This window comes from Echinococcus granulosus (genome assembly GCF_000524195.1).
Source record: "Echinococcus granulosus chromosome Unknown EG_S00008, whole genome shotgun sequence".
Classification (NCBI taxonomy): domain Eukaryota; kingdom Metazoa; phylum Platyhelminthes; class Cestoda; order Cyclophyllidea; family Taeniidae; genus Echinococcus; species Echinococcus granulosus.
Window position 1 is genome coordinate 1,684,654 of NW_020170388.1, and position 13,123 is coordinate 1,697,776.

The 13,123-nt window shown below is 38.6% G+C and overlaps 2 protein-coding genes across 2 annotated transcripts; one reads left to right on the forward strand and one right to left on the reverse strand. All coding sequences in view use genetic code 11, as the record gives it.

The window, feature by feature from the left end:
• Positions 1–1,108: 1,108 nt before the first annotated feature.
• Positions 1,109–6,104, forward strand: EGR_02022 (hypothetical protein; the record flags this gene model as incomplete). The annotated part of the gene is made up of 3 exons (XM_024491271.1): positions 1,109–1,315; positions 2,183–2,230; positions 5,919–6,104. The coding sequence occupies 3 exons, from the start codon at positions 1,109–1,111 to the stop codon at positions 6,102–6,104; spliced, it is 441 nt and encodes a 146-aa protein (XP_024354414.1).
• Positions 6,105–8,211: 2,107 nt separating this feature from the next.
• EGR_02023 (hypothetical protein) lies at positions 8,212–9,805 on the reverse strand (the record flags this gene model as incomplete). Its single annotated transcript, XM_024491272.1, has 2 exons — positions 8,212–8,307; positions 9,737–9,805. 2 exons carry the CDS (start codon positions 9,803–9,805, stop codon positions 8,212–8,214), a joined length of 165 nt encoding a protein of 54 aa, XP_024354415.1.
• Between the last annotated feature and the right edge of the window lie 3,318 nt (positions 9,806–13,123).

Sequence of the window (13,123 nt, forward strand, 5' to 3'; positions counted from 1 at the left end):
CTAATTTGAATTACCCTAGACCATCGTTGCTGTCTGTCAAGACTGCTAATCTAGTCAACTGGTGAAATGTCAGGAGGCTGCAACCAATCAATGGTTTAATGACATTCTTCCTTGCATTTTTAGTTTTTGTCACTGCTATTCTTTTTTCTTCTCCTCGCTTTCAATTGTAAGGCTACCTTTTGAATATGGCATAAGAATTTACCTCTTACAGGAAGGCTCTTGAAGTTTGTTGCTGCTGGGACTCTAAAAAGCCATATTTGCTTCAATCGTCATAAGGTGTTCGGCTAACTATTCATCAGCTAACAATGATAGGTCAGGGTTTTTTGTTTTTGGCAGCGAAGGCTTTTCTTTACAAAATTATTTTTTCTCTTTTGTAAGTTGTGCTATTGGCAATAATCACTTTGTAGGGGTGAAAGTGTACAATCATAGTTTATCGTCTCAACAAATATTTTGGTGTAACAGCGGTAATGTTAATCTTGATATATGCATTTTGGCTCCAAAAAAGTGTTAAACATAGGTAATTTATAGCTAAATTTACTTCAAATTGGGTAAAATTAGGAGAGAATTTGGGAAAGCTTTTATCATTTGCCGTCTTATTGTCAAATGGAACTGTGGGACTCGCTATTTGACACGTTTTAATCTTGTTCGCAGTTTGACATTTTGTTTAAGTGCGGCCACCTGGATCTTCACGGTGAAGATTGCATCTCCACTCCACTCTGAGGCTACATGACCTTCGGAAAGAATTTCCAGGGCCAGAGAATTTGGCGAGACGCATCAGAGAAGCTGGGAACAACTGCCTTCTCACATGCAGGAGGGTGTAATGACAAGTTGCCCTGGTTGTTGGGTGGTTTTTTTAACCACCTACTTCTTTGTGGCGGACAATGGGGAAGGGGATTTGTGGTTCTTTGATACTTTAGCTGTGCGCGCAGCATGGTAACCGCAGAGGAGGTGGTTCTTCTGCTCCGCTCCGCTGTACTGCCTTTCCGTACGTTAGCTAGTAGTATGTTCTTCCTCACTACTTTGGGTTAATATGGCTAAGAAGATGACTCAGACGTTATGATGATCTCACCGCTCCCACCAATGCAGTGTGAGCATCTTCGCTAAAGTCATGACAAAAAAAAATCGCTGTGGAAAGATATACTACTTACCAACGTACAGAAATGTTGGGGAATCACCAGCGTCACCCAAAGGTGATGCCGCAGAGGGGAGCAGAAGCACTGTCCGTTGGGACTCAAATGCCCGTTTAGTTAACACCCATACACTCCCAGATAAGCTAAGTAACAAATCATCACACAATACCAACATTGTCATAGGGGTAAGAGTTATCGAAATTTATTTTAAATTTTGCTTCATTGCTCAAAACAACATTATCGTTACCCGAATTTTCCACCAGGAGTAACAACTTCGCGTACACATTTTTACCTGTCCCAAACTATCTATTAGCAATTCTAGGGAAAATTTTTTACAACAATATTACCTCGTCAAAACAAGCAGGTAATACTCATCCTTCGATAAGACAGAAGGATAATAAAACCCCATTAAACCAAATACTACTAACAGGCCATTTAAGTAGACTCCTGAATATTTCTCTACTTTAATATAAAGATTAAAATTTCTATCCACCCCTACTATATGGCTATAGTTAATTCTACCATAACTTATATTTTGGTTAACTATTTTTGACTGCCAACTTACTGCACGCCCCCCTTACCTCAATCTCAAAAATGGGTCTGCATTAAAAAGCGTCGCGGTATTATGATTGGCGTAAAAAACTGACCACTTATCTGACGAGTCACTCAAGGTAAGCATTTTAAAATGGTTTCATAAATTTTATCCATGTTTAACTGATATGGGATTTTCCAGTCGAATTATCCCCCATGGCTTTAGGGAATGAAAAAACACCAAAGAGGAGCGACTAGCACACACATTTAAATTAATTCTTGGCATCTGCATTTCATTTGTGACAAAATTTTTCGATCTATTCACAGCTATCCCTGTCTACTCTGATGCAAGTGTATACGTATTTCCAAAAAAGTGTGTAACAAAAATTCAAAAGCGATTGATTAAACACTCTCCTTACGTAGGTGCAGATGCCTTTGATCATGTCAGTGATGGGATACTAAATAATGAATAGTTGAAAGCTACGGTTGTACATTGAAATTATGCTAGATAAACATTACAGAATAATAGAAAATCCTTTAAGCCTAACAAAGGAAGTCTAAGTTTTAAGGTAATTATTTTGGCATTTCTTAGTATTCGGGATTACTTTCATAGTTAATTACCCTCCAAAGGGAAAAACAATCCATAGCTTTAATGAAATATCCAAAAATGTTTTCAGTCCACCTTGTGTTCTGTCGAGGTGTAGCTCTCTAAAGGGGGGGGGGGGTTTGCCGCGTTTCTCACTCATCAACGCAAATCGGTTATGGAAATGGTACTAGTGTGGATTAGATACGGTCTCAGACCTTCGCAGATGGTTGAAGGGTCCTAAGCTGTGGCTGGATTACTCACGTCTGGATGGCGGACTCAGACACTATCAACCCAAACATTAGTTATCTGCATGTTTATAAACTTCGACTGCTGACCACGTTTACCAATACCTCCCGCGTAGTCGCCTTAGTGTGGTGCTCAGTGCGTCTTTGTGGAAACCTTTGGCTTTCTCCCCCCTGTCAAGCATTGTAAGATGAGATAGCTATTCCTTTGCTTTAGCACAACCCATACACTATCACTGCAGTAGGACTTCGTGTTCAGTATCTTAAGTTAGGACATTTTCCAGTCTTTTACCCGTTGTTGCGTTCTGTGAACTGCAGACGCATTCTTTTGGAATTCTAGAAAAGCAAACTTTTTGTGAAAATGACTGTGATACACATGTGTTCCGAAAAACAGTTAAAATGGCAACTAGCTGAGATCAGACGACAACAGGCATTTTCCAAATGGCAAGATATTACGGCAATGACATCTACTGGTGCCCATTTAGTGAAGCTTCAAAGGAGAGAGCACTCGGGTTCAAGCACTTTAGCCAACATGACAATGCAATGTTTCTGTGTTCACCTCTGGGCGGTGTGGACCTGGAGAATACAGAGAGCCTGGCATCAGATAACCACCTCTAATGTACAGCCTCTGGTCACGGCTCTTATCGAAGACATTTAAGAAACCTTAGGTAGCTGCAAAGTTTCCTCCATTTATTTCCCGAAATTGTGTCAACTAATATTCTGAAAAGTCAGGGAAATTCCATTGATTCTGCCACTAATTCATTAAGACTTAGAAGCTCCTTTAGATTTTGGACATGAAAGAAGGAAGACTTAATCGTTTCCTGAGACCCAGAAGCGGAGAGCCCGTATTTTAAATCTTATACACATAGCTGACGCTACCTCTCTACTACCTCTGCTTATAAAGATGGCTCATCTTTTTGTTGCCTCCAAAAAAGGACAGGTTGGTTTGTGTGAACGAGCGCGGTGAGATTCGTTTGAAGTTTCTTTTTAATTTTGTTTATCACGTAGACCCGATAACGCAAAAATGCTAACCTCACTTGAATTGAGGTGGCGCGGAGGGGGGGTAAGGGAGAGATTACTCATTCCTACTCATGCAAAAAAATGCAAACGTGTGGGTAATAAAATTCACCAACAATCTCGGCGATTAAACAGAAGACGACAACGGAACCTACATCGAAGGTAGTGAGTGGAGTCTTTAGGACAGTCGCCTCTGCTTAAATTGGATTAACCAGGAAACACGTATAAGTGTCCAAGCGACGCTTTTGATAGATCTGTGGTGAGCCACACGTCTTCCTTCCTCCCGAAGATGTCTGCTTCTTCCATTCTAAGTCATTTTTTAGCTATGCCATGATAGGTTGATAAAACGCTCAACTGACAGAAACCACAAAGAATGAACTTCTATGTGATCCATTCCCTCGCCTTGGGAACTGAAGAAAGAAATACAGAGATGTACAGCATAGGATCAGCCTGACGGCCCATAACGTAAACTCATCGACTGTGGAGTTTCCTTCTTTACTGTATGCAACTTAATCAACTGAATTTTTGGAGTTTGGTTATTAAAAAATGGGTGTATAAAACTCCAATACTCTATTCATTTAAGTATTTACTGCTGCAATCTATGCCATTTTATCAACTAAATATAGGCATGAAAATTCTGTCTTTTCGTACTACTTTTTGTTTCTAAAAGCAAAGAATCCGGATCTGGACAACATCCCTTCTACTTCAGTTATATTACCGAACTGTCGACTTCGCTTTGCATGCGATTGCTAAAGGAATATCCACAGGGGAGTACTGGGGATGCAGGTGAGACAGTATCACAGCTGACGACGATTAATTTGTCCTTCCACAGCCCGCCACGCGTTGACAATTCGTAGTAAGTAAAAAATTTCCAAATTAGTCAAGCATGTTGCTCCCGCCAACCAATTCTTAAGCCTAGCAACTCGAATATTGAAACAGTTTTATTAACCTCTGGAAAGAAACTATTTTGCCATGACAACTAGAATGTGTTGAAGGGTTGACTTGGAAAAAGGAAGTGTAAAACACATTTTAATTTAGTGGTTTCTTTTGCTCTACTTTTAAATACTTCTTGCTAGTAAGATCTGGTGGTTAAGCCATCTGGGGATAGAGCCCCGTAGACTATCAAATTGACGAAAAATGAGTAGCAGTACAGTTTAAAAGCTACATTTTTGGAAAACTAAACTGTGAAAAAGCCAGGTAACTTTTCCATTCCAATTTAAGTTTCAAATGTTTAAGTTCTTTACTCTCCTCAGGTTGTTCTTATGCCTGACGGAATGGACTTCCTACCATGCCAACGGTCTTTCATCCCCTTGCCCACTCAGCCCCGCTTACACCCGTGTCCACCCCTTGACGCCGGTAACAAATCTTCTTTTATAATTACAATCTCAGGGCGGCCTCGGAGCGCTAAATTACTACAAATTCACATTTACTGGTGATTCGGGCCATCGGTGGAATGGGCGAACACACGCATTAAAAAATTAGTAGTTTTCTGCAAATCGTTTGGTACAGTTAATCAGGGACAGATAAAGAACTGCCTTAGAGCGCTCTTAATTTTACCCACCAGGTAAAATGTCCTGGTTAAATTTAGACAAAAAACCGACCCAAATCTTTGTTATGAATAAGGCGAAAAGTTGATTGGTCCTTAAGAGTTTAAGCACTGAAAATGAATGGATTTTTAGCAACAAATTTTGTTACACCATCTTAAAAAATGATCACTTGAGATAAGCATTGGTGGTGGCTATCTTTAAAAGTTGTTTTACTCTTTGGGATTCCTAAGTGATGACCACATGTAGCCCTGTTAATTGCGCTTCACATATTTGACAATTTGCGTAGAGTACTGACAAGTCGATGTCGAGCGGTCAGCCTATAACTCTTAAGGCCCCAGAGACGTTGGTCTAAATTTGCCTTAGTGGACATATTTTTGATGCCAAAATGATCTATACTGTTGTGGATAGCTGCAGCCTCATAAAAATTTTGCTTTTGAAGTTATGTACCCCAGTAATTCCCTATTTACAGGCTCGTTAAGTTCTCCCCCACTGTCCTATAGGACGGAGAGACACACCTTGTGGACTGCAAAGCCAGGGCTATCAAAAATAATATAAATATGCCGGATTGTTGACGATTTCCACACCCACAGTAGTCCAATCGGCAGGTAGGAGTGATAACACCACACTTTTAGTGTCCTTACATTATCAGCATCGGAGATCACCGTCTTGAAATATACATGCAGCCTTCGGAGTCTTCCCTGAGGTAGTAAGGCAGAATGGAATGACATGTAATTCACATGCAGGAAGTTGGGGGGTCGGGAAGTAATGTTACGACCTGAAGGCTATGTTGCAGGGTAGCATCCAATTTTCGATCATTCTGCAGGGGATGTCGATAGTCCCTTGTCCTCCCTTACCTAAACAGTAGTACTTAACAAATAAAATTGATTATTTTCTTATGTTTTTATATGGTGATTATAATGAAATAATCCTTAAAATGTCATTTGTGAGTGACGTATGTAACACAATAAAGGTGTTTTCTTCGAAAAAATATATTTTTGGGACTTTTCTTTGCGGTGTTTGGGGAAGTTATAAAAGAATATTCTGCCTGTAGCCGTGAGATTGATTGCTTTACAACCGAAACAGTGGAGATGCCTTTCAGCAAACAACCAATTACAAGACATCGCACTGATGAACGGACGCAGGCATGCAGTTACCGCCTGTCCCGTCGACCAATTTCTGCACTTTAAGGCATTCCACAGGACAATTTTTAGAAAGGTGATCCGCAAATTATATTTTGCAACTTTTATAGATATGGCGCCCGATAAATCCGTAACATTATTTGATCTCCTTTTTCACTTCTATCAAAGGTTCCCGGTCTGAGAAGACTGACAAGGGGAAGGCATTGTTTATTGTGTCAAAGTTTTGCTGGGGGATCAAGTTGGTTCAGTCTCCCCGCCTGCCACTGACATTGAGCGTTCAAACAAATATATCCTACAAAAATATGCATTTACGACTATTTGACTTTAATACTGACGGTGTCTTCTGCTCCGAAACGCAAAAAAGGTGCTTCTTGTTCTGGGGAGGACAATTTTATTAATCCAAAAAGTCTTTTCAAAAAAAATGCTTTTTCGACGTAACGGTGTCTTGTGGTAATAAAAATACGTCACACGTTAGTGATGCAGGTCTCAATTAAAAAGATTGAGGCATTGCCTTGGCAAATATTTTCTTTGAAAAATCACCAATTGAAAAACGTTTTTTAGAAAAGTGTCCAATTTTGTTTTTTTTACACACTATTTAATAAAAGAACAGAAATTAAATTTTTTGCCTAGGTTAAAGGATGGAAAAATACTTCAGTACAAAATTAACTGACTATGGTTTCATGCTTTCCGGCCAATCACTTGTAAGGTGAGACAAGTGACAAAATGGAAAGATAATAATTTATCCTGAAAGATTACCCACTGATAATTAAACTAATAATTAATCAGACCTGGGACCTCTATGTATCGGTAAAGCGAAGGTAACAAAGAACCCCTCCTATCCGTGATGTAGAAGAATCGGAGTCTGCCTACTGCAAAGCAGTGATTCACATTCAACACACACACATGCAAACAGATCTATTTAAAATTGATAGAGGTTTGAAGCGGTAGTGAAGCGAGTGAAAGGGAAGAAGGTGGAAATATTTTTGACTGCAATTGGCTGGAATATTTTTGTGAAATTGTCCACGGACAAAGCCAAGGGATAGTGTATTATTCACGAATTTTGCCTACGCTAGTTACCATTTTGTCTGGAGGTATGCGGTATTTGCTAACCATTCTCTCAAAGAAAATTCGTGTGCTAGAAAAGTATTTTCTGTTTTCTATTCCTTACAGTGTAAAACGTGAAGCTTTACCGTGTTTGTGTCGTATTTGATTCTTAAGTTCTCGAAATTCCTTAAGCATATCATGTCGGGAGTTCAGCCTATACAGATAAAAAGCATTCCGTATCAACCGAAAATTCGGATAACTAGTAAAATTGGAGTCACTACCACCCATTATTCTTCATAGTGAATGCTTATCATCGAAGATCTATCCACGGTAATATTTTAGCTTCCCAGCTAATCCTGATGACTTTATGATGGCGGGAGAGAAAGAGCGCCTTGCTGAATCGTTGATATTAAAGTTTACAGTCAAATTATAAACCCATCACTTAAGCTTTGTCCTTACAAGGACCGATCTTCTACTTCAGCTGCAGTATGTTTCACTAGACTGCAATCAACAATGAAACAGAAACGAGGGTCACATCAGCGGCTGTTAATGGTATTTGTGCATCTTTTTGGCATCCGATGCACTTCCTCTGTCAAGCAGCTCCCTACAAAGTGTGTCTTAGCGTCTCCCTTGTTGGTTATTTTTCTGGTACTTGGTGCAAATATTTACTTGACTGCACAATTATGCAGGTATTTGGCATCACAATCCTTTTATCCTAGCAAGTATAACATATCGTTATTTTCTCAGAAAACCTAAAATATCCTCTGGTGAGTAGCCTTTTAAAGAGAGAGAAATGAAAGAAAAAGCTTGCAAAAACTACTTTATTTATATATTTACTGTCATCCACATCAGCACCCTGGTGGAAAATATGCATCCATGCACGCACACACACGTACGCACGGTAATTAGCCAATCACACGAACACCGGTCGTTCGAAATGAGCCAAGTGGTTCCATGCCTCCTGCCAGGCTGGTATTAGTCAGCCTGGGTCATAGAGCGATTTGGGGCTCGTTGATCGCGCAGCAACTGAGGACACGAGCAAGGAGCTCTTACATCATCAACGGCGACCAACTACATCGTCAGAGGGAATAAGCAGTTGTACGTTTTCCCTTAATGATTTAATATTTTAATCTTCAATGGTAATTCCTAACTTGTTTTTAAATGATTTTGATTTACACATTAAGGTATTACAAAAGACGTTTTCTCCAAAATTTTTGGACCCTAATTTGTTTGTGACTTCGCATTTTGCTTAAATCACCTCCTCATGGGCTCAGAATTGGGGGTCATTTTAGATTTTCACGAAAGCATTTTTCAAAGAGATTGTGATCTTTCAGTAATTTATGACCTCTACACATTTTACAATGTGTTTTAATGAAAAATAAGACGAAAAATTTTGGCCAGCTTTTTACAAATGAAAAGTGAAAATCGATAATTGATTGTGAGTCATCGATCAATCACACCTAACTAAAAGCAAAAAACTGACGTTGCTATGGCAAACTTTTAAACGCTTAGTATAATCTTTATTCGAGAATTTAATTTCACAACGTTTTTCAGTCTTTAAGAAAAAATCTGATTTCTTTGAACAGCTTTTTTTCAATTGCTTTTAACTGCTTTCAACCTCCTTTTCGGCAGCCCATTTCCAGGTCTAGTCATAATAATAATTGGACTTCAAATACTTATTTACTTCCAGCTGCTCTAAAGAAAACAAAAATTTAACCAGGGAACTTTTAGAATGGTAAATCGTTTGGAGTATTTTTAAGTATTCCCGTAGAAAACACGACTCAAAACCAAACTATAATAGGTTTTTTGAAACCCAAGGTGAGTAAAATGAGGGAAATGTCTTCTTGGGTAAGAAATCTAAACGTGCATATTTTTATCAGAAGATTTCACCTACTCTCAAAACTCCTGATAAAATGCAATCTAGTGAAGGTACTACGTGAACCACGTTCCAACTTTGGTTAACACTAGGTCTGTAGGTTAGTGGACAATACATGCTTCCTAGGGTTGCGGAAATAGGCCCAAAAATGGGGAGATAAGAAACACTTGTGTCCCTACATAGCTAATCAATTGGCAAAACAACACCGTGAGGTAGATTTTCCCCCTCAAAAACACTCATGACATCGAGTGACTAAAAAGATACAAAGTGGTATTTTGATGCACAATTTTTCATTTCCAGGCTGACCAACCCTCCTCAAGAGCCCTCTTTCTAAACATGTTTCTTTTTTTTCAAAATATCCCCAAACAATGTTAATTTAATAATCATGAACGTGTGAACGTTGCAGAAATTGCACCTCCCCCAGAAACACTTTATGCCTCACTCCGCCATGCAATATCGCTGCGTACTTTCGTGCACAGAAGGCAGTGAATTTACTGTGCCACGTAGGATGATATATAATAAATTCCATTTTCTGTGCCCTGCGGACCCAGTCCACTGTAGCATTCTGGGCCTGAGGATTCACCCAAAAACTTGTTTTAGAATTAAACCGGCTTACTCACAGACTTGACTCATCTGAGCAGTGCAACAATTCGCCGGACGTATGATCTTCTTCTGATTGAGGCTTAATGGCATATAAAAATGTGATTTACTTCTGGCTGTGCAATAAAATTTACTTTTAAATCAAAAGTCAACGTGTAGGCTGCGACCTTTTCTCCCACAGTTTTCTTAGTTAGAGTCCACAAACCTAAAAGGCATATTTGTCAGCGAAATGATTTTTGGCTGAATTAGCCTTCCAGCGTAGTGAGAAATGTTGCCCAATTTAAGCGAGCTCAGACCGTGAATCGGCAAGATAAATCGCGCGGGGATTTCGGGAGGCCTTTTATGTTACACACAGATACGCAAATGTGGATTGGTATGGCGTGCCGAAGTAGCCACGTAAGGTGATGATAGGAATACCGCATAAATAATCATAAATTTTTGGGAAGATTTTTACTGTATTTAGCCATATATTTCGAAAATGCAATGGATTATCTAGTGCAAAATTATCCAAATACTTTTTTGCTTCTTACTTGCCTGCTTCCGAAAAGTGCAAATTATTTGAATCGATGGGTTTATGGAAAAATTCTTAGAACAAGTGTTGCATGACCTCCAGACAGTTGCTACCATCAAATTTGACATTTTAAGCAAGAAAATTATGGAATTTATTATTAATGATTTATAAGAACTACATGTAGACATTTTTCCTGAAACGGAATATTCGAGGTCTTATACTTCAAAGTAAATTCGTACTTACAAAATAACTAGGCGTTTTTTCCCCACGTATATTTAACACGACAAAAAAGTCAGACAAAATAAGTAGTTTTTGAGCAATCTTACCCCGTCATAATTTTGCATAGGCTCAAGGTCACCGGATGTGCCCTAAATCATGATCATACAATCAAAAACAACTTCCTGCACTTAAAAGTTATAAACTCTGTCAAATTATAGACTCGTCAAGAACTGACTGTTTACGAAATGATCAGTACCTCCTTGGGATTTTATTAATCAACTAACCGTCTTAACCAATCCCTCATAGGCAGTGATTTTAAGCGCACTTTAGATGTTCCCTTTTCTAGAGAGGAAATAACCACCACTTGTTCTAACTGCTAATAAATCAGGCGTTTCCCTTCTTTGAGATTGCAAAATCACATAAAAATTCCTGTGTACAACTTGGAATTTTAAATAAAACCCTTTTCTGGGACAGAACGCGCATTCCTGCATCCCTGCCCTTCCATGAGATAAATGACAGGACCAATGATCTGACGCCTTGACAAGAATGCATGACTGTATCGTTAAATGTCTAGCACTCACTTAAAATCGTCAAATCTTTTGTCCAGAGCTCAAATTTTTATTTAACTCTAAATCAACAAGAGGTGCAGATAATCAAATTGGGACCGTGTAATTGAATCTCACCTTTTGCGTCGTCAAAAAGGTAGGAGCAAATTTGAGATTCCATGAATCACCTTGGTGTTCAGAGATGCACACACTTGCGTGCGAAAATTTAACCATTGTTATTACCTTTGGTGGTTAAGATCTGGCCATTTTTTCTCAGATCTTCCAAAATGCCACTGTTAATGTCGAAACATCCAGCGCCTCCTCAATCCCCTTCTCTTTCCCCTTCCATCTTACTTGATTTTCACAACCTTGGGTTATTTCTCTTTGTTCCTATAACTAGCAAATTTTTCATTTTATTGTGGACTGGTTTTAAGTTAATTAACTAAATGTTTAAATCCAAAGAGCTGGATTTTTTGACACATTACGAAAGTGTTAAGTGATAAAGCAAACCGATCCACTTCTCCGACGTGATTTATTGTCGTGCAGTACAGGGATGTAAAACGACTTCAGACAGACTAGTTGGAAGAGGCCGTTAGGGAATGTGATATCAGCAACACACAAAACGCCTATAAAATTGTAATCAAGGAGGCCAAAAAACGATGGCATTTGTATTTACATGATTATCTGAATGCCTTTTAGGTTGTTATTTACTGGTTCTAAGAACCGCCATTTTTCGCCTACTTAAAAGAACAGCTATCTTTGGTTGATAAAATAATATCTCTAACTCAGACCAAGAGCCACAGATCTTCTATGGAATGCAAAATTCCTATTGGCTAGTCAGAATATCCCGTATAATGGAGATTAATCAAAATAATCCCTCGGATATTTGATTGGTCAAAACCAGTTGAGGCAAAATAATAGCTGTTGTATCAGATTAAGTGGAGATTACAGATGCTTCTCATAACTGTTTATTTATCAGAAAAATAGAGGGACACTTTTATTGGTTCCTTTTTAACTAATTTGTAGGTGAATACAATTTTGAAAATCGCATTCAGCTGCAAAATTTCAATTTAGACATGAAATTTAAAACGTCCACAAAACCGTTTGAAGCCACCAGCAAAACATTTAAAGTTCTGTAAATGATTTTTATAGAATAACTCAGAATTAATGAGCAGCTTGCTTTATTCCATATTACCTTGTAGGATGTCCGGAGAAAAATGTGGCCCTTGTTTTTAAAAAGCAGCAAAAAACCAAAACCAAATCAATTTAAAGTCAACAGTTTTGCAGAAACCTTGCAAGCAGAGCAAAAACTTTTGCACAAACGTGTACCAAAAATTGCCCTCTGGAAAAGTTAATCAAGTCACTTGGAGAGATAAAGATAATCCCCAGTGAACTACCCACACCTGTTTACAAGCTTTCAAGGGAAAAAATTTAGCAGAAGACAAATTTTTAAGCCCTTTCTAGTAAGTTAGTTATGAAGGCACTTGACAAGGTTTGTCTGAAACTCGCGAAGTGCCAAAATAGTGCAAGAAAAGTTAAAAATGGACGACAAATTTTGTGCTAACTTAATAGTTCCTCTCATTCACCTCAGTCTTCAAATTCCTGGATCAAACAAGTTTGGCTAGAAAAAGACATTTCATATGAGTTAGAATGGGAAGTTTACAAACTAGCTTTTAGGGGTGGAAGGGGGAGACTATCGGTATTTTTATCTTCGTTTTAGGGACTGGTTAATACAAATTTATCCCATGTCATTGAAAGGGTGTTTTCAAGCAAACATGTACTGCAAATACATTTTACTTCCTTTGTTCTTCTTGGTAGACATGAGACGCTTCCAGTCTATTGCTGGTAGAGTTTATATCCGTGGGTATTGTAAATTTTAGATTTATTGGACACCGTCCAGACGGCATCATTGGGAGTGTCTACCCAAAACGCACTAGGTCTCTGTCTGAATAACGCATTAACATTATCTACGAATGTTTACGATAAGATTAGATGTTACATTTCTATCGCTGGTTGTCATTACTTTTGCAATAAGGGAAGGTTAAAAAGTCCTTTGGAGTCAATATGAGTACTTAGAGAATCAGTTTTAGCACTGAAAATGTAGAATTATACGCTGATGCTTGGTGCTATCCCCTG